The sequence below is a fragment of the Akebia trifoliata genome, chromosome 12, assembly GCF_017979445.1.
Source record: "Akebia trifoliata isolate Shusen 1 chromosome 12, ASM1797944v1, whole genome shotgun sequence".
NCBI lineage: Eukaryota > Viridiplantae > Streptophyta > Magnoliopsida > Ranunculales > Lardizabalaceae > Akebia > Akebia trifoliata.
Window position 1 is genome coordinate 31,804,883 of NC_141386.1, and position 25,423 is coordinate 31,830,305.

Consider the following 25,423-nt stretch of genomic DNA (forward strand, 5'->3'; position numbering starts at 1 on the left):
AATATTTAATCCGATGGGTGATTTGTTCAATTATTATTATTATTATTATTATTTTTTGTTTTTTTCTGATTCAAAGCCATTTTCAATCTTCCTTTGAACATGCATGCTTAATCCAATGGTTAAAATTAGAGTTGTGATTTTTTGGCTGGAAAATTTTCACTTGGTCTATACTTTACTGACATGACAAGGACATAGAACTGTTGATCTTTTTTTCCTTGTGTATAACCGATTACGGACTGAGTGAAAAATTTTGAGTCAGAAAATCATTAGCGTAAAAATTATCATTTAAATATAGCCAATTCCAGTAAGGTTTGAGTGTGGGCGAGTTCAAAGGCGAACTAAATCTTAATCAAACAAAAGTTTGACCGACTCAATATCTGAGTCCTAACCAATGTATTACCTGAACATTTGGGTGGATTAATTCTAGTGGAAAGAAAAAGAAGGATTGCATTGAAAATCTTTTCTGGGGACATCCATTTTAGGATTTTTGGTTAGAACATTTCTTTTAATTGAAACTGTAACTAACTTTCATTGAACAGGGCCAAACCATCTCAATCAATTTTCATGTCAGGAAGTTTTCTAATTTCACCTACTCGTTATTGTGCCAAGTTAGCTTTGTGATGGTCTTAGGCAATTATGACTCAGACTCCAAATGTATCAAACCATAAATATGCCAAATGTAATGCAATGCTGGTCCACTTCATTACACCACCATTGGAAATAATTTTCCAAACCCTTTACAGAAAAAGCTCAACTGGTATTATATTATACTATCATATCAAAGGTTAAAGAGCTAAGAACTCAAAAGGGTGTACAGTTACCAAAATAGGATTAGCCTAGCCCGCGAGTGGGTTTGCATGGATGGTTACACGATTCAGTCTGATCTCTGCAAGAGGTCGATCCCCAGGTCCGATAGGAGTCTGGATAAACACAAAATGAATAAATAAATAGTATGTTCGATGACATTAATGAAACAATTCGTTCTTGAAACAGCACGCCAACCATCATCCTTGGACAGGATGTAATAGGAGGGAAACCTGTTCACAGAAGTAAAGGACACGTACCTTCTCCATTAGATCTAGGACTTCAAACCCGTGGATCACTCTGCCAAAAATGGTGTACAATCCGTTGAGATGCGGTTGTTTGGCATAAATGATGAAAAATTGACTTCCATTTGTGTTGGGTCCGCTATTGGCCATTGCAAGTATCCCTCTCGCGTTGTGCTAAAAATCATGCAGAGTTAAACATTGGTATGGCCTCACAAAAACATGTTGCAATTAAGATGTAACAATAACTTCATACAATATCCGAGACACAAGATAAAAAATAAACAATAAGAGGTAGTATGATGTTAGCACATTGGAAGGTCCACCTTTGTGATCAAAACCCCGCCTACATTACTTAAATCTACACGAGAAATTTAAAAAAAAAAAAAAGTAATAATGGTACCACATGTGTGCCGCAGCTCTTTCACTAGTATATTGTAAGCCATAGAACTTTTTTTTGTTGAAGTCTTTGATAGGCACAAAGGGTGCATATATATATGGGAGGGTCCAAAGGGACAACAAGTGCAACAACAATCGTGACTACGATTTTTTGTAAACCAATTTTTGATGGGGTTAGAAATTTCAGAATGAGCTGATTTTTGGTGAGGATGATCTCTATGGTAAGGCCGAAGCAGATGGTTTGGATCAAGCCAACTTCAAGAATTCACATGAGAGGGATTATGAGAAGGCCATGAACCAAACTTTGCTTGTATTTTGACAGGGTTCAGAGTAAAGTACCTTAAGGGACTCACGGATCTCATCGTTGAACTTTTTACCCCATATACTGGTCCCACCTTTGCCTGTCCCTGTAGGATCGCCCCCTTGGATCATAAAACCTTTGATATTTCGATGGAAAATGGTGCCGTCATAATAACCACTAGCACATAGTGCTAAGAAATTCTGTATCAAAATGAAACATGTGAAGAAGTGAGTAAATATTGTTAAATTACTTGACTGCTTATGAGATTGCTAATAGGAAACCATTTCTGTTTAGCAAAGGGAGTAAAAATCCAACAAAGTCGTGGAAAGAATAGTAGAAATACTGCCAGGATACCAAACTTCATATTACAGTTGTAACATACATGAAACTAGAAACCAGTTAAGTTCCCATAAGTAGTAATGGGAACTAGAAAGATTTTTGCAATTATTCAAACAAGGAACATAGGACACCATCAGACCGCAATGCATTAGTCACAAGACAAATGTCATGATTCATCCAACTTAGGAATTTTCAAATGAATTACAAAATTAAGTCCCAACAAACAGATTAAATAAAATAATTGTAGAGGCCAAGTTTTAAATTTGCACGTGTAGTACAAATTTAGGAGACTATAATGATTTGTTTTATTCAAAACCAAATTTGAACCAGTAATTTGGTAAAGGAGACAGGATATGAAAGAGCCAAATATTAAATTCTGTGATTCTAGGTAGTATTTTTACTCTGCAGAGTGAACATAGACAACTGGAAGACATAAATGAGGCCCTTGGTAAATGGATATATTCAAAAGAATATTGGTGTATACAAGGTTTAAAATCTTGTTTCAATGCAACTTTCAGTTAGGAGAAAAACCAAAATGGTCACAACCAAAACATTCTGACACATTCCTAAAACATTCAATGTTTCGGGGACGAAAAAACCTTTGAACCATGGGCATCAGCCAGATGGTTTGGTCATGTTCAATTATGACAAATGATGGCACCATTGGGAATAAATACAAGTTCAAAACCCTAACAGGGTGAGGGAAAAACCAAAACCAATGCAAATTGAGGTCGAGTGAAAAGATTTGTAAACACTTTGCTTAATAAACAATCACTTTATGGTATCATGTTTGATCATTGAAACGGAGATCCAAGCTTTTTTAAGCATACCCTTGTTATCTAGAGTCATGCTTCTGACGAAGTAATCACTCTTTCTCCATGTGGCATACACAAGACTGAGAGATGGAGACAAAGTTTGGCTCAAAGTTTCAAGATTTTTGGAAGGAGCTTGGATTGACCCATTTATAACCAATAAGATCATTGTGTGTCAAGATGGATTCCACTTAATATTTTCACAAAAGATGATTGGATTTGAATCCATTGAGTTTGTGATGAGGACACCAAGAGCATATCCTTCAGAGTGTTCCAGAGGAGGAGACATCTAGAGTCGTTTTGGATGGACAAAGTACAGACGTGAAATTCATGGATGAGCACCATTTCATGGACCCTTCCCATTGGGTCATTATAATGGTTTGAATAAGATTGAGTGGTTCTTACAAGGAGTCGTGAAACTTTGAATTCGGGTTCGTGGTTCGCTAGTCAATAATGAACCTAGTTCGTAGGGGTAGATAGAGATGAAGGTATTTAAAGGTTGAAGTGATGAGTAGGGTCAAAAAGATATTGAAGATGCTATATTTTGGGAAGAAAAAAAAAATCAGATTTTTTTATTTACAAGTTGAAGATGAAAGTGTTTGGTCATTTTCTATTAGTCTATCAATAAAGACAAAGGTCAAAGAGGTATGCTAACTATCGATTTGAAAATTTAGGTGGATATTTCTAATATCATCAATATGTGGAGAGGATGTAAAAAATTAACATAAAGTCAAAGAAAGATACTCAAATCCACTCAACTGACATGTATTGTGCACAAAGCCATAGTTCTTTTTCCCTAGAGCATCTCAAGAAAAAAATCTGGTTATGCGCACATTTCACGTCAATTGAGTAAATTTTTTTTGAGTCGGTTTGGCACGTCTCTAACATAAAATAACTTAAATAAGCAATTCGTTTGATTCACTGTATATCATGAACCAAGAGTGAACCACATCAAGAACCGGTTTGTGGTTCGACGCCTTATTAGAGAAAAAGGTAACCCTAGTACTGGCCCATTCAAAATACTCAAACAACCCAAATGTATATTACATTGATCTTTCGACAGACATGGGGACTAGTCAGAACTTCGATGTAGAGGACTTAATTCCTTTTCACGGCCAAGCGAGACAACGACTGTACCTAGTGATCCTTACCCGAGCCATACCCTTGATCCTACCCAAACAATCTCAGTTTCCCTTGATCATGCTAGACCTACTATTGATTTAGCCCTCGCCTGACCGACAGTACATGCCATCCCAATTTTCATAGCCTTTACCTCCAATATGTACTTTGCCTCGCATGAGTGAAAGTGATGTTTTCAAGTGGTACAACTGCCGATTGGTATTGAGGAAGATGAAGCCGTGAGAATTGAACTCCAAAAAAGGGAACAAAGAGAGAAAAAGGGTTTGTGATCCTTTGTCTCTAATGCCATGAAAGATCAAAAGATGCTCTGAAGTAATGGCTTGGTCGAATTTACAGCCATATGTTTTATATAACAAGATATAAATTGATAGCATGCTAACCATATAAGAGGAGAATTGTTACAACCTCAAACAGATACAGGCTTAACATTTTGCATAACTAAAACCTGGGTATTTTTGGTGTATTGGTTGGGTTTATATCATTTGGTATCAGGGCCAACACAACATCTGGATTCAAGCCTTGGAATTAGTGACTTGGATAAAAGGCTACATGGGGTCTAAAAAATAAGTGTACCAAAGTGAAAACTGCCACACAGTAGGTACCAAGGGCATTGAGGAAGGTGTGACCTGGGAAAGAGCTACCTAGGGGATAAAAAGAACGGTATCAAAGTAAAAAAAACCACCACAAACATAAACAATGGAACATGATGGCACAATACGATCCCAAAAAGAGATACGGGCTTAACTTTCTGCACCACCAACACCTAGGTATTTTTGTTATGTTGGCAAAATTCAAGAAAAAATGTTTGTAGACATTAAATAATAGAGAGGAAAAATGGGGAAAGATACACAGAGAAATCAAATAAAAGAAAGATTAGGAGATTGCACCGTGCCCGCAAATAAGCTACTCTGCGGATTTGTTATCAATTACCCTTTATTTGTTACTCTTTGGATCTGATCATCACCTTATGAAATAGATTTATAACATGTTTCTCTTCAAAGCCCAACCAAAACCTCCCCTAGTGAATAGCAACTGTAGTTTTTACACTACCTCTGTGATGTTAGGTTCGAGTAACAATAATTTGTAGGTTTTAAGACTTTCAATTGGTCCAGAATCAGGTTCTTGCCTCAAATTTACACTCAATTTCACCAACAAAACATGCCTACCAATATGAACTTTTTTTGTAGTCTTACTTAGATTATCGAACATGATAGAAACATAACTTATTTTAATCTCATCTTTCTCGAAAATAAATAAATAATAAGAGATATTGGGTTCCAACCTCGGCAGTTTTGGGGACCTCATCGCAAGCGATCTCGCACTTAATGTCTCCTAGATTGGTGTGGAGCGTTACCGACTGCACCAAAGGAAAGAAAAAAGCAGATCAATTAGAGAGATGGTTCAGAAGAGGACGCGAGTGTATGTAAAATGTTCGACGAAATGTCACAACAAAAAACATACCATTTTGATGTCTCGAAGGAAACAGTGGCGGGAACAGAAAAAGTCTCAGCTGTCAACACGAGTTATATAATTTGTACACGAATATGGAGTCTGGATGGGACACATTAGCCATAGAAACGTTGTGGAATCTTTTTAGAGGTTTTTATTTTTATTTTTATAAGGATTGGTGATAATCTGTACCCACGTGGCATATTCTTTTTTAAGTTAGGCTCCAAGCATAATCTCCACCCTCTTATCCAAGAAGGCCTAAAGTACAATCTTATACTTCATTATTACTTGTTGTATTATTTTATTTTATCCATATAATTATTTTATTTTATAAAATATATATATATATATATTATATTAAACTAATTTGAAAGATATTTTAAAAAGAGGTGTTCTGGGGTTGACATAAACGGGACACCACGTCATTGTGTCACTCATATGTTCCGATTTGTGTGACTTTAGCATTATTATTTTAAAAAATCTAAAAATATAATTTTTTAAGTAATATATCATACGAATCTAGATGTATCGATATCATGGTTTTTAAACTCGGTATTTGGTCTCGTCTCATTCAGTTCCGATATCGAGTTAACTCGTACGATACGTCTCATCTCGTTCAACATTGAGACAATAATTTTTAACCATTTAAAAATTCAGAAATGATTCCTATTAAAAAAATAAACCCAAAAAAATATTTAAAAAAAAAATCATAATATACCTATCAAAATAAATTGAGTTCCATGTTTTTTTTCTAAAAAAAGTGTTTATTGTGTTGATAGATGAACAATCACAGCTGAAGTGTTGTTTATCATGCTTTTTTAAATTACATTTCTGGTCCTGTGGAATATATTACATATTTACATTCTAGAAACAAAGCATGTAATCCATAAGTGTTTGCACATTGATGTTGCTTGTAAGAATGTTTTGTAAATATTTGAAGGCATGGCATGAAGCGCTTCAAAAAAATATAAAATATAAAAAAAATATGGAATATAAAAAATCTCGATTGTTCATTTAGTGGAGAAGATGAATAAATAATGGAGGAAAATTGATTTGGGGGTGAAATAATTGAGGATTGAGGCAAAATTCGGTTGTCTTGGTTAATTAGGACGAGATTTTAAAAATCTCGTCCTATACAACTCGTTTATCTCGCGAGTTAAAACAAAATCTGCACTGTCTCGTTTATCTTGTTCGTATCGTCCGAGTTTTTCGAAAATATCGTTCGAGCGACTCGCTCATCTCACGATACGCGATTGTCTCATGATACATTGTAAGTTGGTCTTGTTAGACTCTGATACCGAGTTAACTCGGGCGATACTTCTCGGTTTGGATCTAGTTTGGATCAAAGGACTTCACACCTTATTTGATTCTTTTTACATACGTAGTGTGATATTAAACTACAAATAGATCCACCGTATCATCCTCTTTGGACAGTCTCCCCAGTCCTACTCCTAACCCAATGAAATGCCACGCATAAGCAACAAAGGGGAGTGGAGTGGAGTACCTGTCACGCACAATACCCCAATTTGACGGTTAACATACGTTAAAACAGATGACGTAACCAATTCTCCAAGCATTCATCTTTTCCGTTATCTTACGTGTCCACAACGTACACATTTTACTCCACGTGTCCTCTAAGGTAAAACTCGCACTAAACTATCACGGAAACCGACGCTTCCGTGAACGCGACGTTAACCCGCTCCGCCGACCAATGTAGAGAGAGAAAGAAAGAGGTTAGAAGCTTTGATGGCAATTTCGTAATTTTAATTCTTGAATATTTTGTCCGATATTTTCTATTCCGTTACATTGATTTTCACCTCTTTGGTCCATTCTTCCTCCTCCTCCTCCTGTTCTACCCCATTTTGTCCGTTAGTCTGCCGTTTTATATTTTCTTCACTAACGTTCTCAAACAAACCTCTCTTTCATCCTAACTTCGATTTCTAGGGTTCCGAAAAAGGAATCAACTTTGAGTTTAGATTTCTAGGGTTTCTGTTCCGCACGAAGAGAATTAGGGTTTTTTTAAGCTACAGAGTGCTCATGCTGTTGCTTTAGCGATTCAAGGTAGTTTGCGCCTTTGGTTTTTTGGGGGTTTTAATCAAATTTAAGATTTGTTCTTGCTAGTTGTAGATTCTGAAGAATCGATTGGTTACTTTATTCTCTCTTCGTTTTTAGTTCCGATTTTTTATTCAGCTGCGATGACGTACAACGATGATTCGGTAGTTCCAGAATTGAATCTAAGAATGGGGGATGGGAATGGGGATTATACAAGACTGAGAAACTCAAACAATTATGAAATTGAAGAATTTGGAGGAGAGGAGCCTCAATCTCCTAGAAAGGGCAGACCTGTTTGGTGGTGGTTGAAGATGGGTTTATCTTGCATTTGCGCAATTGTAGTGTGCGCAGTTTTTATCATCTGGGTTGGACCTTTCCTCTTGAAGAAGGTAATAATCTGAATTATTCAATTTTGATTTTGAAGGAACTCTAGGGTTTTGTTTCATAGAGTATATATTTCATGAATTTTTATTATATCTTTGACAGTAATGTAGCAATGTAGGTTTGCAATCAAGGGTGGTGTTTGCTTGGTATACTTTTTTTTATTTTGGGTATTTGGGTTTAAGTTGTGATTTCTTGGATCTGCCAAGTTATGTCTCTAGATTTGTTGACTGTTTTAGAATTACCTTTTATTTGTTGTAAACTTTGTGAATTTGAATCCTGTTACCTCCTCTTATATGCTCACTTAATTGCCCACTCATTTGAGCACAGCCATGTACCCATGTGTTTTCTACAGATCATAGAATCATAAAAACATATGCAGGCCTCACATTAGGATCTACACAAATTATTGCAAGGTATAATATAGGTATACCAAAATAATAATAATAATAATAATAATAATAATAATAATAATAAAAGAATCTACACCAATTCATGCTTTTATGAGTGCATTGAATGCAAATGCTCTATTGAAATGGTGTTGAAGAACACTAAGATTGTTCATTATTAATTTAATCTGGGCTTAAACCCACACCTCAGTTGGTTTGACACATTGCAAAGCAACTTTGAGATCATGGGTTACACATAAAAAAAAAAAGTTTGTTCATTTATTGAAGCGCTAAAACTTTTAAAGTTAGTGCTGTAAATTCAGTGAAACATTCTCATTGGAAGATAGAAGTGATATGTACAAGGGGATGTACGTTATACTTTTTTGAATTGAAAGGAATTGTATGCAAGTCATGCGCGGTAACCGTGTAAGCTTCTATGGTATTCCCAGTAGTTGTCAACTAGTTATGTAATCTTCCTTTAATTATTATCTAAATGCTTCAGTTGAAAACTTGAAATAATTTATTTTAACTAATGGCATGTGGAAAAGGTGGTGAAGCCGACTTACCAATAATCTTAGCTAAAGGAAGTTTATGTGGAACTTAGTTGACAATTTTTTTCTTAAAATATAATCCTTACCTGAATATATACCTCAGACATCAGAACAATAATCAAACTTATGATCTATTAAATATATTGGAGTTTGCCCACGCCTATGGAGCAGGCATCATTTTTTTGGGGTCAATGGGGTGAAGGAGGAAAGACAATAAAGTTAGAAGGGTATTATTGGAAAAGAGGAGGTAGAAGAGACAAATTAATAAGGTTTTTTTATATTATTGGTAAGCATGTTTTTAATGAGTTCAGTAACTCGGTTAGCGGGATTTAAACCCAGATCTTTGGTATCATCACCCAAAGACTTTACCAACTAAGTTAGTTGGCACCTGCAAAATTCAATAAGGTTATCCTCGAGATACTTCATCTATACGGGATAAAGATTGAGACAAAGGGATGAAGAAACGTTGTGTTTTATTATATAAATACTTCAAGGAACGTGTTGTAGATCTTTTGTGTGTATACTTTTCATTGACCATTATTCAGCACCACTGGCCCGAGGTTGTGACATTACTTAGTATTTGCACCATTGAATTCCACTTGGAAGTTATTGCTGGTACTTTATTACTTGTTCTCCTTTTAGCTACTCTTTCCATGATTGTGTTTTGTGCTTTGTCAGGATGTTGTCCCAATCTTGGATTGGGAGATGGAAACATTTAATACTCAGGTTCTTGGGATTTTACTCTTTGCTTCTCTGGCATTATTTCCTTCCCTGTTGCTGCCATCTTCACCTTCTATGTGGGTAGCAGGAATAACTTTTGGTTATGGGTTTGGATTCCTACTAATTCTGCCAGGGATGAGTGTAGGCATGTCGTTGCCATATTTCATTGGTTCCCGTTTTCGTCATAGAATTCACGTGAGTACCCTGTGCTGTTTTGATTTCCTGCCCTTCTTTTCTCACATAAACAAGGCGTTCTTTTCTCATATGCTTGTCTAGCATTCAAAATTTTATGCAGATGTGTTTGGAGAAATGGCCGAAGAAAGCTGCTATTGTAAGATTAGCTGGTGAAGGGAATTGGTTTCATCAATTTCGAGCTGTTGTCTTACTCAGAATCTCACCATTTCCATTTATCATATTCAACTATGCTGCCGTAGCAACAAATGTTACATATGGTCCTTATATGATTGGATCGATAGTCGGAGTGGTGCCTGAAATTTTTGTCACAATCTACAGGTAGGGGACTCTCCTCTTTGTCTTCAACTCATTCTTACGCAATAATTTCTATGAGCTTTCCATACATTCCTTTGGAATGTCACTCCTATGTTAATTATCTCATGCACACATATTTATGTAATATAGGTAGGCAAAATATGGGGGCAGTAGTAGATGTGTGTGGCACATGTTCGCATCAATTGGCATCATCTATTTTTGGTCCCCACATTCATGAACTCACAACCCCCCCCCCCCCATAAGCTTGAAAGGTGGGATTCTAGTGTTCACCAATGATTATTAAAATCTTCTTCTGAGATTTGAGGCTTGGGAGATAAAATCAAGCAGTCTGTATTCGAGTCCATGATTATATCTAGGAAATCACATATTTTTTTAATTTAGGAAAATAAGTTGGAATGCATTACTGAGACTATGACTGCAGATTCATTGGGGCTTAAGAAGACGGTTTGCATTGTCGGCCATTGGAACAGCTGGGGTTATTGTAACTTTGTGGGATACAATTATACAAAGTTTGTAAATGGGGTGGATGAGTTGGTGGGGGTTTTCTCAGTGTACATTTCATGTATATATATGTGTGTGAGGGGATTTCTCGTGGGTATTTTCTAGGGCCTATGAACCGACCATGGAGAGAGATCATGACTAGTTTTGGATAGAGTTGGACAATGTGTTTATGTATTGAGAGTGTCTATAATACTTTGGTCGTGGGGGATTGTAGCATGATAAGATTCTGTTTTATAAGAAAGGAGACATGGGAGTGTAAGAGTATGAGAAACTCTAAGAAGTGTGTGAACCAAAATTTTATTGTGGATATTCCCTTGGCGGGAAATGCCATCACATGGTCCAATAATCATGATGATCCTTCATTGTCTTGGCTAGATAGATTTTTGGTGTCAATTTTATGGGAGTACTTCGATTTGGTTGTGTAGACAACAATGTCTTATCTAACTTGAAACTATTCATTTATTGCTCTATAAGTTGGCTTGGTAAATAGTATCCCATTTTTTTTTGAAAACATGTGCCTTTTTCGTCAAGATTTCAAGGAGCTTGTGAATGATTGGTGGAATTTTGTCTCCTTTTTAGGAAGGTCAATTTTAGGTACCAATTGAAGATTCTAAAGGAGAAACTTAAAAGTCTGGAATAAAGAATGTGATGAGATTAAAGCAAACATAAAAACATTATTGCATGTAATTGTGATGCAGGACGATGAGGGAATAAGATGAAAGAAATGGTGGTTAGGGGATCTAATTGGGGATATTTGGAATTGGGTTAAGGATTTGGGCGACAATAGGAAAAAGGTTTTCAAAATCCCAATTGGCTATTGAGATGTAAAATGTAAAGTTTTGTAAATTACAATATTTTGGTTGGGATTGGTGAATGGTCAAAAGAAAAGGGAAAAGATTAAGGATAGGGTTTGTAGGATAAACTAAAGGTTAAGAAAATATGAAAATGATTAAGGGTTGAAGTTTGTAGGTTTCAAGAATCAAGAAAATAGAGTTTATGGATTGGTTTCTTGAAAAGATTAAAGAGTTCTTGATCTCTAGCGAATAAACGATTTTTTTTTTATAGAAAGATGGATTGAAGAAGATTATAGAAGATAAGAAAAAAATTAAAAGAAAAAAGAAATTATATATTTACCTTGGAATGACCCCAATGATTTCTATGGCATCAACCACGTTGAATGCACCAACATCTAAACAGTAACTGTAATTTTGTTTATTCCATTCATTCTTTCTCAATAAACCCTAATACAATCTATAAATAAAGAAAATCAACCAAGAGTCTTAATAAAATTAAAATACCAAATAAATAACCTAATTTTCATTACTTCCTCTCCTAAATTTTCAACACTAATACATCTTAAAATTACGAAAGATTATACTAAGACCATGAACCAATAAAACATAAAAATAAGTCTAAAAAATATATAAATAAAGCCCTAAAACAAAATTTTAAATAAAAACAAAATCTACTCTTTAAGCTTTGATGTCCCCATCAAATTGTAACACTTGAGATGAAGGATGAAGGAAGTAGATTGTCATTAGATGATAAACTGAATGAGTCCAATCTTAAGGTAGATTTCCAAAGAAGTGGCAATGGAAGAAATCTAGTGAAGGCAAAAATCTAGAGTGAGATGGCTCAAAGAAAAATGAATAGATAATGATATGGATTTTTTTTTTAATATTTTAAGATGACCAATAGTCAAATCAGGAATAGCCACATTTTCAAACTAATAGTTAATAGTGTGGTAATGGAAGGAAATGATATAACTAGAGAAGGCAGAATGGAGTCTTACAAAAAATTATATTCCAAAGAAGATGAGTTTTTCCCAGCGTGAACAACCTAGTGTATGATGGTATATTTTTGGAGTAACAAGCTTGGCTAGAGAGTTCGTTTGAAAAAGGATGAAGTTTATCAAACCATCATTAATGGTTTACATGTTTTCAAATATTTGGCAGAACCATTAATGATATTTGCTTGTTAACTGTCAATGATTTTAAGGATTAAGGATACACCTTGATTATTGCTCCAATAGTCTCTGTGTTGATTTGATTCCAAAATAACTAACCGTCAGAAATATTGTGGATCCAAGGCCAGGTACCTTGGATGGGGCTATCTACAAAATTATTTTGAGGATGCCAGGGTTGAGGCTCATCGTGGGTAATCCCAACTATGATTGATCTAGAACTAAAAGCTTTCATCATGGGTTGATAAATTTTTATTAGTGTTGAATTGAGAAATAAATGCTTTTCTATGGATAAGGCACACTTTCTTTTAATAATAAAGCCCAATAAATAATATAGTAGGGCGAAGTATATTCAATGATCTCACATTGATCTTAGCAGTTTCCTTGAGCCTGCTTAGTATGGTGTGTTGTTAGCCAATGAACAATTGACTTGAGAGTGAGATCGAGGGAACCAAGGTTGTTTGTGGGATTGATTTAGAGAAAGCACTTGATCAGTTAAACTAAGAGCTTTTAAAATAGTTGCTAGGTCGTATGGGAAAAAGTGGATCTAATGGATTATGAAATGTGTCATCATCTTCCTCCTCTATTCTTGTTATGGGAGTCCAATTGTTTTCCCATGAGTTCTAGAGGTGCAAGACAAGATGGTACTTTATCATTTAACTTTGATATAGTTGTTGAGGTGTTGGGAAGAATGATAGCAAGGATTGTGGCTCATGAATATCTTACTGGCTTGTGGTTTGTTCGTGAGGTCTTATGATTTTCCATCTGTAGTTTGCAAATGACACATTGGCTTAAGGAGAGTTGAACCCATGGCCTAGGTTCAAATCTCATTGAACCCACCTTCACCTCCGTTAACCACTAATCCATTGCTCTTTATATGCATCTTTTAGGAATTTAGGGTATTCATTTGAAGATTTCATGTTTAGGTGGGAGAGGGGATGTTATTCATCTCTTGAGATCTTGGACATAGATATAGTATCTCATCCAACATGTCATATTAACACACTAGAGTTTGCTTGTGCCTATGGCATGGGCATCCTCTTTGGGGTTTAAGGGGGATAAAAGAGGAAAGATAATAAATTTGGAGAGGTATTATTAGAAAAGAGGAAAGATGATATGTAAAATCGTAGGGGTGTTTTTGAAAAGGAGTAGAAGAGAGAAGACAATACAGTTGAGAGGTGTATTCTTGGGAAAAAAAAAGGGGGGGGGGGGGAGAGAAGGCAAAAGAAGAGGAGGGACAATCCTTGAGATATGTTGGATATAAATCTTGAGACAGAGAGTGGGACCCACCGTTGTGTTTTATTATATAGATTTGGTTAAGTCTTTTCACACTTGGTTTTAATTTTCAATTTTTTACATAATGCCAAATCAATTGAAACATGGGAACTTGTAATGAGATTTTTTTTTTTTTAAATATACTATTATATACCTTTTTGTTGACAAAACTACTGAAGAATTATCAGTGAGTTGGATCAAAATTGCTATGCTATAATTGGAAATGAGAACTTTATCCTACAAGCATCCATATAGTATCCACTACCAGTATCGGTATTCGTTTGTGTTGATATATCATAGCTGCACTGTATAACAACTCGATTTATGTGGAAGTTTGTTGGGTTGGTACTCTATAAAGTTTCTTTTTATGGTAACTGATATTTCCTCATTAAATTTGAGGCAAATTTTCATTGCAAGTGACCCGATATTTCTATGTGGTACATACCAATGTACTCTCTCATACATACATTCCCAAAAGGCTTTATGGAGCTATACCATACAACTGCACTGTGGTGCGAGGTTTTCATGTCATATTAAGAGCTGACTTAGTCAATCCAGATTCCACACCATCAATCTGGCTCTCTGGATTAATCATGTTTCTGGTACCCCTTGTCCAAAATCACACATATATATTTGTTTATTTTATTTAAGAGCAAGGCAAAAGAAAAAGCCTCTTTTTATTACATGTCATTTGGTTCAAACTTGCCACATAGGGAAGGAATGCTGAGGTGGCAAAACACAGGACCCTTTGACCTACCACTTCAGCTGGCTGAATGGGAAATCCTTACGCTCAGCAAAGATGTCGGACGTGTCTATTCCAGATCCTCGTGAACTCTTTACAAGAGTCCTGGGTTTGCTTTACACATGGAACCTGAAATGAAGAAACCCAAAGGCGGTTCAGGCCTTTTGTCACCTCGGCATCTCCCAGTGTTTCAAGTCTCAGCCTCACAGCATACTTACTTCCATGTCTGCGGATATGTATCCTTTTTTCGCTTTTTGCTCCTCTCCTTTGGATATCTTGTTCTCTCTTTTTGGGTAATCAGAGTAGAAAAACGTAGAATGAATCATGTAATCTTCTTTAAACTTGTATGTCATTTTGTTTCTGCAGTGGGATTCTGATAAGGAGCTTAGCTGATGCAACACAAGGTTACCAATCACTCTCAACACCGCAGATAATCTACAATGCGTTAGGTTTCTTTGCAACCTTGGCTGCTACCGTCACAATCACAATCTATGCAAAGAGGGAGCTCAGTAAACTACAGCACGAAGAGGTGCCACTACTGGAGTAGGAATTGATTTGAATCCTGATTGGGAGAAAATCTCTGCCAACAAGCCAGGTTGAACTACGAAGTTGATGAAATGTGTTGCTTGTTGGTAAACTTCCGAATCACTGACCCATCGACCTCTACAACATGATTTTTTTTGCCAACATGGATCATGTGATTACACACGTCATCTCGATGGGAAAGGAGCCATATATATAGGAAAAGTGTATATTTATAGTGGTGGTGTTGGGGAGTAAATTGTTCTGCAGTTCAACTAGTCAAAAGTCAACCTGATTGGTTGATTTCAGCCATCCGATTAATTTACTTTCTTATTCGCTATTGATTTGGTTTTCTTTGATCATTCAAAAGAAGCCAATAGATTGGATGATGGCCGGTTGTACTGTTATCTAGAATTCTTGATGAATGAAATTGGAATCTGTTTTGATCCTCAATGATCAGACAACCCAAAACGCCAGTGAATCTATGAATGCTTGTCCACTCTTTTCTATAAAACCCTAGATTTTTCCATCCAAAATTTCCTCATTTTCAACCTCCCCAAAAAAATTCATCTTTCCATAGAAAGTTGAATATGAGGGCGTATAGGTCTTTTTCATTAAATTTATTTGAGTAGATCGAGTTCAAGGGGTATGCCATCTATTTGAATACTAAAGGTCCATAACTTGAGGGGTAAAATGCATAAATCACCCAAAATCATTTAAAAAAAAACATCTTGATTGTGATCAAACATGTGAAAGGACACTCGCCAAACCCCATGAAAGTGGGGACCGGACATTCTTTTCCAACCTCGTTGGGATGCAATTATTATTAATAAATAAGAGATTAATTAATAGAATATTTTTTTTTTATAGGATGAACTATGGGTGATTTAGACATATCTTCTATATGTCTAAGAAGAATATTGAGATATCGTCGTTTTCAAGCTGATGATGACAAACTCTTTGACCTTGTTCTACTTTGAAAGACTAATAAAAATTACTTAACACCCTCATCTTCAACATCTAATTGAACCCTTTAACTCTTCTCCCAAATCAGTTGTCAAAGGTAAATTCTTCAATGTGTAAGGTCAAGAAATAAAGATTTAAATCACGGGTTTTCTACAAGAGGTTGAATACGTAAGAGGCTTGAGAGCTTGAAAATGATAAATTTTGAGAGAAAATCAAGTATTTTTTGCTAAATATTAAAAATGAGGATATTTAGGTCAATTTTTATTTGTCTTCCAGTGATAGACCGAGGTCAGGGATGTATGCCATCCTTTTGAGAACACGGGTTAATCAAACATTCAGCAAAAGATAATGGGGTATGTCTAAATCAACAATTAACTATTTATAGATTTGTAAAATACAGAGAGGAAAGCACCCATGTACCACTCTCTTTTTCATTTCTTTGTTATATCTGAATATTATTTTTCTAGTAGAGCTCTCATGGCCAACATATGTGCCAGTTTTTCATTTGGAGGAAAATCATTTTCTATTATTATTACTACCATTATTGTCTTACAAGTTCCAGTCTTCCATCACTAATATTTGAATATTTTGCAAGAATATGATGTTTTTACCATAATGATTAAAATAATTTTTTATTTATTTTTATGGCCACTCTTTCATAATTATTTATTGATCCAAGGTGACACACATAATAAGAGTACCCATGCCCCAATATTTCCTATAATTTGCTCGTGTTGCTAATTAGATCGATCGTACTTATATCATTAGTACATAGGGTTAACTGGGAGGAGACTACGATGATCAAGATCATCATAGAGATGCAAGTTTTGTAAGAGACATCTAATGAATATTTCTGATTAATAAAGGAATTTTTTTCATTATATGAACATAAAGACTACGACAAAAAATATTAATTATTTGATAGAAAACTTAGTTCTGAACAAAAAATATAGAATTGAGGAATAGGATTCATTTAGCCGACTCTAATTTTTTAGGTATAAAATTTTTGCAGAAAACCAAAAAAAAAAATTATCCTAATAAAGATTAGCTCATGGTCGATTGACACATGAAAGCATGAAATTAGTGAGACCAAGACCAAGTCCACTAAAGATTAGTTTTTGATTTGTTTGGCTTCAAAATTGTGCTTTTGTTCTTCTATGAAATGAAAGTCTCTTGGATTTATTTTTATTTTTTTTCTATTTGAAATAATTACTTTTTAAAAGCGTGTTTTACAAAAATAAAAGGGGACCCATCTTGAAAAATTACTCTTCAAGCAACGTCCTAAAATACAAGTCCTCGGTTGCGAAAATTTGAAGTTAAGAGTAGGACCGACTTTGACCAAATCCAATTTTAGGATCCCAAAAAAACGTAGAACCTTAACGTTCACATTTCACATGGGATCTCTAGGCGTGGACTTTAATCTTTCGATTAAACTTTATTTTCAAGACTTGGTCGGATGGGGAGTTCTACATGGTGTGTCACACCATGTTTTATTGTACTCGGCATACTGTATACGTCAGCTTAGTTTTTCTTCCCTCTCTTATCACCCATGTAAATTGGAGACTCACCATGGGTTCATCACTATTTCTTTTTCTGACATTGTCAGTTTCACGCGACACACACAGACAAATTACCCAATTTCAAACACACGACTAGAGAGAGTAAACCCCTATCGTTAGTTTTACTTCTAAGACTAACTCTTTAAGGGTTGGGTCGTTAGGATCATCAACCTTGATATTGTTAAGTTATGAGAAAAAATAGGATAAATATATCATACATTTGTCGATCAAGTGATCTACCCTTGTTACCTGTACATCATAGTTAACAACATACAAAATTTAAAAGAAAAGCACTTAACGAAGGAAAAGCGATCTTTGATCCTAAATCTTATTATTTTATTGAGATTATGTGATCATTTAATACACGGGATGACGAATTGAGAGTTGATAATTATAAATAGGTAGAAAAGAGCAAGATCGATGTAATTTTCTACCTTCGGATAATTTAGATATAGCCTTCTATTTTATGATACTAGTAGTCGCATGTGCAGGAGCATGTGTATTATAAAAATTAGGATTTATGAATGATTAAATATTTTATAATTACTTTAAAAAAATTGAAAAAAAAAATCTAATTTATATCATATTTTATCATTTAATAGATTGTAGGTGTTTCTTTGTAATTTAAAATTTTAAGTAAAATGATCTTAAAAATAATATAATAAAAAGATATTTTAGAAATTTTAGAAAATTATCAAACGTTATTACAATTTACCAAGTTGAGGACATGTAATTTTATATTGTAAGGGTCTTGTTATAATTTCAAGTTAATATTAAAGGTTACTTTTTAATTTTGAAAATTTAATTGACAGATGTGAGATTGTAATTTTATCAATTTTGATAAAAATAACCTTGATAACTAGCAATGACCTTAAATGTAAAGACTTTTCCAATCTCAACCCACCGTCGAGGCTTTCCAACAAATGACCGTTAGGATTTGATTACTTAATTTTCTCTAATATTTGATCTTCTAAAATAACAAATCAAAACCTTTTAAGAGAGCAAATTTCTTTTCAAAATTATCAAATAAATCAAAGTTTTAGGTCGAATTAAAGTTTGCTCGTGCCTAAGGCACGTCCATCCTCTTTGGGGTTTAGGGTGCGAAAGAGAAAACTAATAAATTTTTAAAAAAAATTTATTATTGAAAAAAGAGAAAAGAAGAAAAATAATATAGAAAGTTACAAGAATATTTTTAAAAAATGAATAAATGAGAAAAAATAATAAATTTGAGGATATTCTTAAGAAGGGGAAGAAAGAAGATAAAAGAGGACAGACAATCATCTTAGAGATATGTTATTTATGGGTATAAATCTTGAGACAAATAAGTGGGGTCCACTGTTATGTTTTATTATATAGATCAGACTTAGCCCATGTTGTCATACTTATAGTATCGACATCTTCTTAATTGTTAAAAACGTAAAGTATAAAAGATATTAAAGTTAGAGAGGTATTATTGAAACGAGTCGTGCTAAATGAACCCCCCCCCTCCCCCTCCCCCTCCCCCTCCCCCTCTTCTAACACATTCCCCCATCACTGAACCATAGAGCATTTGTTTCGGGATAAACAAGAAAAATATTTATGATTATGCATATCTTGAGATGAATGATCAACGATTCTATGATGAGACGTGTCAGAGGGGGCCATTAAAAAATCATTACATTATTAAAAAAGGAAATCGAAGAGGAAATACAATAAAATTAATGGGAGTGGGAGGAGAAAAATAAAGACAATGAAGTACGATTATTCAAATCCACTCCTTGATCTTGATCTTGATCTTAATCTTAATCTTTATCCCCATAGACTGTATTAGAGTGGAATTCATTGTTATGTTTTATTATATAAATGGATTCAACATCGTTTTAGTTCAAGAGAAAAATTAAGATTTTTTTTTAAGGTAATTAGAGAGAAGGGTATTTCGGTCATCTATTATTAATTTTTCATAGAGGATAATAGTCAAGGGTGTGTCTTCAATTTGAAAAAAACAGGACGATATCTTAAATGTTTCATCCAAACACGGAGAGGTTTGTCTAAATTACCACTTAATTTATTATTTCAGTCATTGTTGACTGATGGGTGGTCGTAAGTAGTTAAAAGCTGTGAATGGTCTAGTTACAGTAGTAGTTCATAGCACAACAATACGGGTGTGGGGGGCAAAGATTCCATAACGAGAGAGACAGAGACAGAGAGAGAGGAGTGAGCACAGCACCACCATCAACACTAACACCACAAGCACAGCACAGCACCCTCTAGTGTCCCGTGCACTTGCACAGAACAAAACTCTCTCTCTCTCTCTCTCCTCTCCTCTCCTCTTTCCTTCATCTTTCTTTTTTATTTTTATCTCAAATCCTCGGTCAAATACAAAAGACAACCAAGATTCCTCAAGAAATCAAAAATAAATCAATGAAGAGAGAGAGAGAAAATGAGAAACGCGTTTCTTCTTCCACATATAGAAACAGAGAGAAGTGTTTCTCTTTCTTCCATTGGTTGTGTTGATGTTGGTTGTTGGCTGGAAATAAATGGAGATGGAGATATATATAGAGAGAGAAAGAGAGAGAGAGAGAGAGAGGCAGGTGAGAAACTATAATTGCTGCTTTTAATATCCCCAGCTGTGCTTCCTCTCTGCCTCTCTCTCTCTCTCCCCCCTCTATTTACGGTTGCGGAAACTGAAGAAGCATGTGCTCTCTCTCTCTCTCTCTACACACACAATGCACGTCTGTGAAGTGTGAACTGTAAGTTTGGTCTCTCTTTGAAGACTGCGCCTCTCTCTCTCTCTCTCTCATACTCTGTGAAGATTCGAGAACTAGGGTTTCAATTGACCTTTAGAAGCATCAAAAGTTCGAGATCTTTGAACTGGTGACTGAGAGATTCGAGGAAATTACACAATTGATGGTGATGATCATCATCATCATGTTGTGATTTGTGAATCCAATTCATGTGCAAATGTCGATCTTCTGATCTTCCAAGATTGAAGAACTTGAATAATGGAGGCGACGACTTCAAAGACAAATTGAACGGTGAAGATGTATTATTTTGTCGTAATCGTGGACTTCTTTCTTCTATCTATTACGAAATCAGATGATGGAGCAACTCAAGATCTAATGATGTCGGGAAGGTTAAATAAATTTGTTTAGATTTCTTTCTCTTTCCAACATGACAAGATTAGTTTGGATTTATTATTTTTCTTCTTCTCGTGTTCTTCTTTTGTTCTTCTTTCAAATTCTTATTAGATCTACAGTTTCTCAACTCTCTGAAAAAGAGATCTTGCTTCAATTCAAGGGAAACATTTCTAATGATCCTTTTGATAGCTTAAATTCATGGGATCCAAATCGAAATCCTTGCCAAGATTACTTTGGAATCTTCTGTAATTCTGCTGGAAATGTAGAGAAAATCGTACTGTGGAACACGAGTCTAGCAGGCGAATTGTCGCCAAGTTTATCTGGCTTGAAGTCTTTAAGGAGTTTGTCTTTGTATGGAAATCAATTTACAGGCAATGTGCCGATCGAATTCGCAAAGATCGAGACTTTTTGGAAGCTCAACTTGAGTAGCAATGCTTTGTCTGGAACAATTCCAGAATTTCTTGGTGATTTCGTGAATCTTCGATTGCTTGATTTGTCGAGAAACAAGTTTACTGGAGAAATTCCTTCGGCTTTATTCAAAAACTGCTTCAAGACCAAGTTCTTGTCTCTGTCGCACAACAATCTCTCTGGTTTGATTCCTCTATCGATTGCAAACTGCTCAAATCTAGTTGGATTCGATTTCTCTTTCAATAATCTCAGTGGTAGTTTCCCTACACAGATTTGCACTTCGCCTAGTATTGCCTTTGTATCACTCAGAAGCAATTCTCTAGTAGGAAATGTTGGGGAACAGGTTTTAAAGTGCCAAAGCTTGGAATTTTTGGATCTAGGAAGTAATTTTTTCACAGGGTTGGTTCCTTTCGAAGTATTCAGATTGAAAAATATCAGTTATTTCAACACGTCGTTTAACCAATTTCAGGGCGAAATTCCTGAGATTGGAACCTGTAGCGATCGAATGGAATTTTTCGATGTTTCAGGGAATAATTTAAGTGGGGAGATCCCTTCCAGTATTACAAATTGCAGAAGCTTAAAGATTTTAAACTTAGGGTTTAACCAGCTGAATGGGAGTATTCCAGTTGACATAGGTAACTTGAGAAAGCTCTCTGTTCTGAATCTGAATAACAACACTATGGTGGACGGAACAATTCCAGCGGAGCTTGGAAGCATCGAGTTCCTTCAGGTTCTTGATTTGCATAATCTCCGACTTGGTGGTGAAATCCCGGACGATATAAGCAAATGCAGGTTTCTTCTTGAGTTGTAAGTCTTAAATCTCTTTCACTGTCTAATTTGTACGTCAAATTTGCTTTTTTTTTTTTTTTTTTTTTTTGGGATTCTTTGACCTGAAATTTTGATGTTTTGTTGCAGGGATTTGTCGGGTAATAATTTACAGGGAGAAATTCCTCAGACCCTTTACAACATGACATACTTGAGAATCCTTGACCTTCACCGGAATCATCTCAATGGAAGCATCCCATGGAGCCTCGGAGAACTGACTCGAATTCAATTTCTTGATCTATCAGAGAACGCCCTTTCAGGGACGATCCCTTCGTCACTTGGAAATTTGACCATGTTAACTTATTTTAATCTCTCTTTCAACAACCTCACTGGTTCCATTCCTCTCATTCCCATAATCCAGAGTTTTGGCTCTTCTGCTTTCTCCCACAATCCCGGGCTCTGTGGACCGCCTCTCGACATTGCCTGCTCGACTGGAACTGTTTCAAAATCTAGGAGAGCCAAATTGCTGAGTGTTTCCGCGATAGTGGCCATTGTAGCTGCTGCTGTTATCCTTACTGGGGTTTGTATAATCTGTTTCATGAACATTAGAGCACGGAGAAGGAGAGACGATGAAGCATTGGTCGTGGAAAGCACTCCGCCTGCTTCAACAGATTCGACTCTCATTATTGGAAAGCTAGTTCTTTTCAGTAAGAGTTTGCCTTCAAAGTACGAGGATTGGGAAGCGGGCACCAAGGCTTTGCTCGACAAGGATTGTTTGGTTGGTGGTGGGTCGATAGGAACAGTTTACAGAACTTGTTTCGAAGGTGGGATTTCCATCGCAGTGAAGAAACTCGAGACTCTAGGAAGAATTAGGAACCAAGAAGAATTCGAGCAAGAGATTGGACGATTGGGTAACCTTCGACACCCCAATTTGGTTGCTTTTCAAGGCTACTATTGGTCATCTACAATGCAACTAATTCTATCTGAATTCGTCCCAAATGGGAACCTCTATCAACATCTCCATGGACTTATTTATTCCGGTGCCAGCACCAGTAGTGGTGGCGGCCCATTGTACTGGTCTAGAAGGTTTGGGATTGCTCTTGGAACGGCTAGAGCTCTTGCTTACCTTCACCATGATTGTAAACCCCAAGTTCTGCATCTCAACATTAAATCTACCAACATACTCTTAGATGAAGGTTTTGAAGCCAAGTTGTCTGATTATGGGTTGGTGAAGTTGCTCCCCATGTTGGATAATTACGGTTTAACCAAGTTCCACACTGCTGTTGGCTACGTTGCACCTGAGTTAGCTTGCCAGAACATGAGATACAGTGATAAATGCGATGTTTATAGCTTTGGAATTGTTTTGTTAGAGTTGGTTACGGGTAGGAAACCTGTTGAGAGCCCAGCGGCGGCTGAGGTGGTGGTTCTATGTGACTATGTCAGGGGATTGTTAGAGAATGGCATGGCTTCAGATTGCTTTGATCGAAGCTTGCGTGGGTTTCCAGAGACTGAATTGATTCAGGTTATGAAGTTGGGATTGATCTGCACGACTGAGGCTCCATCAAGGAGACCAAACATGGCAGAGGTTGTTCAGGTTCTCGAGTCCATTAGATCTGGTTGAGAATCGTAATAATCGATCAGATAGTTCCATGGTTTTAAAATTCTGTTTCGCGTCTCGTCTCATCCATGCCAAATACCGAGCCGTCTCAGACGAGTTTTCTGATACGTTTGAGATGAACATGGGGTTTTAAATCTTGTCCGAAAAATTGACTTGTCCGTCCGTCTCGTCCATGCTTGATACCGAGACGATTCAGGCAATACATCTCAGTAGCGGACGAGTTTTGAAACCATGGATGGTTCAGAGTTGCATTAGCTAGAGGATTGAGCAGAAAGAATTGGTTTTGGGGTTGGTGTGGATTTGGTAATTAATTTGTCAAAGAAACGGAAAAAAAAAAAAAAAAAATTCTTTTTGATTCTTTTTGTGGCTACTCGTCAATTTTTATGGGCAATTGTAATTTCGGCAATAATATCATTTGATTCATGTATTTCTATTGGAATGTAGAATAAGTACACATCAAATTTGACCCTTCTCTAAGCCCATAAATATTGTTGTTAAGACCACAAAATGATAAAGAGAAGTAGGTGAGCCTAATTTCTCACAAATGGTGCAGTTAGGCCATATAACATATTGAATTAGTTGCAAGTTATCTAACCCACCTTTCCTTCAAATCATCCACTATATATAGGGCATGGTTAGACTCAGAATGGATATGGGATTAGTTGATTTTTGATTATTATGTAAAGAAGGAATTTGTCGTGCCCTGTTACGAAAAATAGATGACACAACGCGGTTCAGTTCCATTTCTTTGGGAGGAAAAACCAGGGACACCAAAGAAAGATTGGAAGCCTGAGACGATTCCAATCAATTATGTTCCACCTGTAGTCAAGCTCGTTGCTTCGATTCCCTTCAAATGGGAGGAAAAGCCCGGAAAACCACTGCCCTCGTTTTTGCAACCAAACACCAATTCTCCTCTCCTTACATTCCCTCCTTTGAAGCTCATCGGTTTTCCTTCCCCCTCCGTATACTCTCCAAAGCCATCCCCAAGTATCCATGAGGACAACGATGATGAAGAAGAAGAAATGTTTGACTTGGGTCCTGAAACTAATAGCTTTGACATAGATGAGGGGCACGCATTAGCTCCTTCTCTCCTAGCAAATCGACTAATGTCAGCTGCAGCGATTTCTACTGCTATTCCAGTGAACCAAAATGTTGTGAAGGCAAGTTCTATTGTGGCAGAGAACCACTATGTCTGGGATGAAAACCAGGCCTCACCAGTTTCGGAAACAGACAGTAACCCTAGTAGCTATGCGACCGGAAGTTCCAGCTTCATGGGTGCTTCTTTCTTTGAGTGTCTCTTCCCATTATTTTCACCTGATACCGGGTTTCCAAACCAAGTTGGCTTTCATGAAAAGAGTTCCTCTCTAACTTCGCCAGATCCACGGATCGAAGAGTTAGGTTGTCAAAGTAATTCTGGCCTCGTGGTGAAAAGAACACCAACACTCGGTGAATTGATACTGATGAGCCGCAGAAGAAATCATGCAAAGTCTAGTCACATTAGAAAGCGGAACCTCCCCTTGGTAATTCTCCAGCTTTTTAAGCTTCTAGTGTTCATAGAATTCTGCAATTAAATTTGGACTAACTTTCAAGAAACACTAGGATAGTTCAGTTAAATCAACTTCAATTTCAAAATTATCGAAAACGAGCTTCTTAAGACAGGTTTTGCACATTAAGTCTAAAAAACTGATTCACCGGAGATTCTTTTTCTAACTCCTTTGCCTGATTTCTACAATGGCAGGAATTCATTAAGAAACGAGTATTCAGATCCTGCATCTTTGGCATTGGTGGCAATGGGGTTGATCATTTGCACAGAAAGCAACAGAGGCTGAAGGCACTACAACTAGTTTGAAGTTTCAAGGTCCTCAAATCGGTTCTCCATTATGTTTCTCTTTCTTGGAA

General features: G+C 36.1%; 4 protein-coding genes across 7 annotated transcripts; 3 read left to right on the forward strand and 1 right to left on the reverse strand.

Annotated features, from left to right (window-relative positions):
• Window positions 1–614: 614 nt before the first annotated feature.
• LOC147389548 (Cyclophilin-like peptidyl-prolyl cis-trans isomerase family protein) lies at window positions 615–5,644 on the reverse strand. The gene is made up of 5 exons (XM_086418118.1): window positions 5,499–5,644; window positions 5,320–5,394; window positions 1,785–1,946; window positions 1,065–1,223; window positions 615–920 (listed from the first exon to the last, which is right to left on the reverse strand). The coding sequence occupies exons 1-5, from the start codon at window positions 5,499–5,501 to the stop codon at window positions 837–839; spliced, it is 483 nt and encodes a 160-aa protein (XP_086274244.1). The 5' UTR covers window positions 5,502–5,644; the 3' UTR covers window positions 615–836.
• A 1,531-nt stretch (window positions 5,645–7,175) lies between these two features.
• On the forward strand, window positions 7,176–15,591 carry LOC147389549 (SNARE associated Golgi protein family). 3 transcript variants are annotated; one of them, XM_086418121.1, is made up of 5 exons: window positions 7,186–7,547; window positions 7,659–7,927; window positions 9,538–9,774; window positions 9,875–10,092; window positions 14,937–15,591. In XM_086418121.1, exons 2-5 carry the CDS (start codon window positions 7,682–7,684, stop codon window positions 15,115–15,117), a joined length of 882 nt encoding a protein of 293 aa, XP_086274247.1. In that variant the 5' UTR covers window positions 7,186–7,547; window positions 7,659–7,681; the 3' UTR covers window positions 15,118–15,591. The 3 variants fall into 3 exon arrangements, with proteins under 3 accessions (XP_086274248.1, XP_086274247.1, XP_086274245.1); XM_086418122.1 differs by lacking the exon at window positions 14,937–15,591 and adding an exon at window positions 14,542–14,930 and having other exon boundaries at window positions 7,176–7,927; XM_086418119.1 differs by having other exon boundaries at window positions 7,186–7,927.
• Window positions 15,592–19,756: 4,165 nt separating this feature from the next.
• LOC147389550 (Leucine-rich repeat protein kinase family protein) lies at window positions 19,757–23,951 on the forward strand. 2 transcript variants are annotated; one of them, XM_086419914.1, is made up of 3 exons: window positions 19,757–20,729; window positions 20,845–21,948; window positions 22,057–23,951. In XM_086419914.1, exons 1-3 carry the CDS (start codon window positions 20,638–20,640, stop codon window positions 23,525–23,527), a joined length of 2,667 nt encoding a protein of 888 aa, XP_086276040.1. In that variant the 5' UTR covers window positions 19,757–20,637; the 3' UTR covers window positions 23,528–23,951. The 2 variants fall into 2 exon arrangements, with proteins under 2 accessions (XP_086276040.1, XP_086276042.1); XM_086419916.1 differs by having other exon boundaries at window positions 19,757–21,948.
• Window positions 23,952–24,090: 139 nt separating this feature from the next.
• On the forward strand, window positions 24,091–25,401 carry LOC147389551 (hydroxyproline-rich glycoprotein family protein). Its single transcript, XM_086419918.1, has 2 exons — window positions 24,091–25,044; window positions 25,263–25,401. The coding sequence occupies exons 1-2, from the start codon at window positions 24,244–24,246 to the stop codon at window positions 25,371–25,373; spliced, it is 912 nt and encodes a 303-aa protein (XP_086276044.1). The 5' UTR covers window positions 24,091–24,243; the 3' UTR covers window positions 25,374–25,401.
• The last annotated feature ends 22 nt before the right edge of the window (window positions 25,402–25,423 follow it).

Coding starts and splice junctions, on each gene's coding strand:
- LOC147389548 (XM_086418118.1), bottom strand. Junction 1,947..5,319: donor AGGTCCCCAAAACTGCCGAG/GTTGGAACCCAA, acceptor ATTTTGATACAG/AATTTCTTAGCACTATGTGC. Junction 921..1,064: donor TCCTAGATCTAATGGAGAAG/GTACGTGTCCTT, acceptor GTGTTTATCCAG/ACTCCTATCGGACCTGGGGA.
- LOC147389549 (XM_086418119.1), top strand. CDS start 7,682: ATGACGTACAACGATGATTCGGTAGTTCCAGAATTGAATCTAAGAATG. Junction 7,928..9,537: donor GACCTTTCCTCTTGAAGAAG/GTAATAATCTGA, acceptor GTGCTTTGTCAG/GATGTTGTCCCAATCTTGGA. Junction 10,093..14,936: donor ATTTTTGTCACAATCTACAG/GTAGGGGACTCT, acceptor TTGTTTCTGCAG/TGGGATTCTGATAAGGAGCT.
- LOC147389550 (XM_086419914.1), top strand. CDS start 20,638: ATGTATTATTTTGTCGTAATCGTGGACTTCTTTCTTCTATCTATTACG. Junction 20,730..20,844: donor GATCTAATGATGTCGGGAAG/GTTAAATAAATT, acceptor AATTCTTATTAG/ATCTACAGTTTCTCAACTCT. Junction 21,949..22,056: donor TGCAGGTTTCTTCTTGAGTT/GTAAGTCTTAAA, acceptor GTTTTGTTGCAG/GGATTTGTCGGGTAATAATT.
- LOC147389551 (XM_086419918.1), top strand. CDS start 24,244: ATGACACAACGCGGTTCAGTTCCATTTCTTTGGGAGGAAAAACCAGGG. Junction 25,045..25,262: donor GAAAGCGGAACCTCCCCTTG/GTAATTCTCCAG, acceptor CTACAATGGCAG/GAATTCATTAAGAAACGAGT.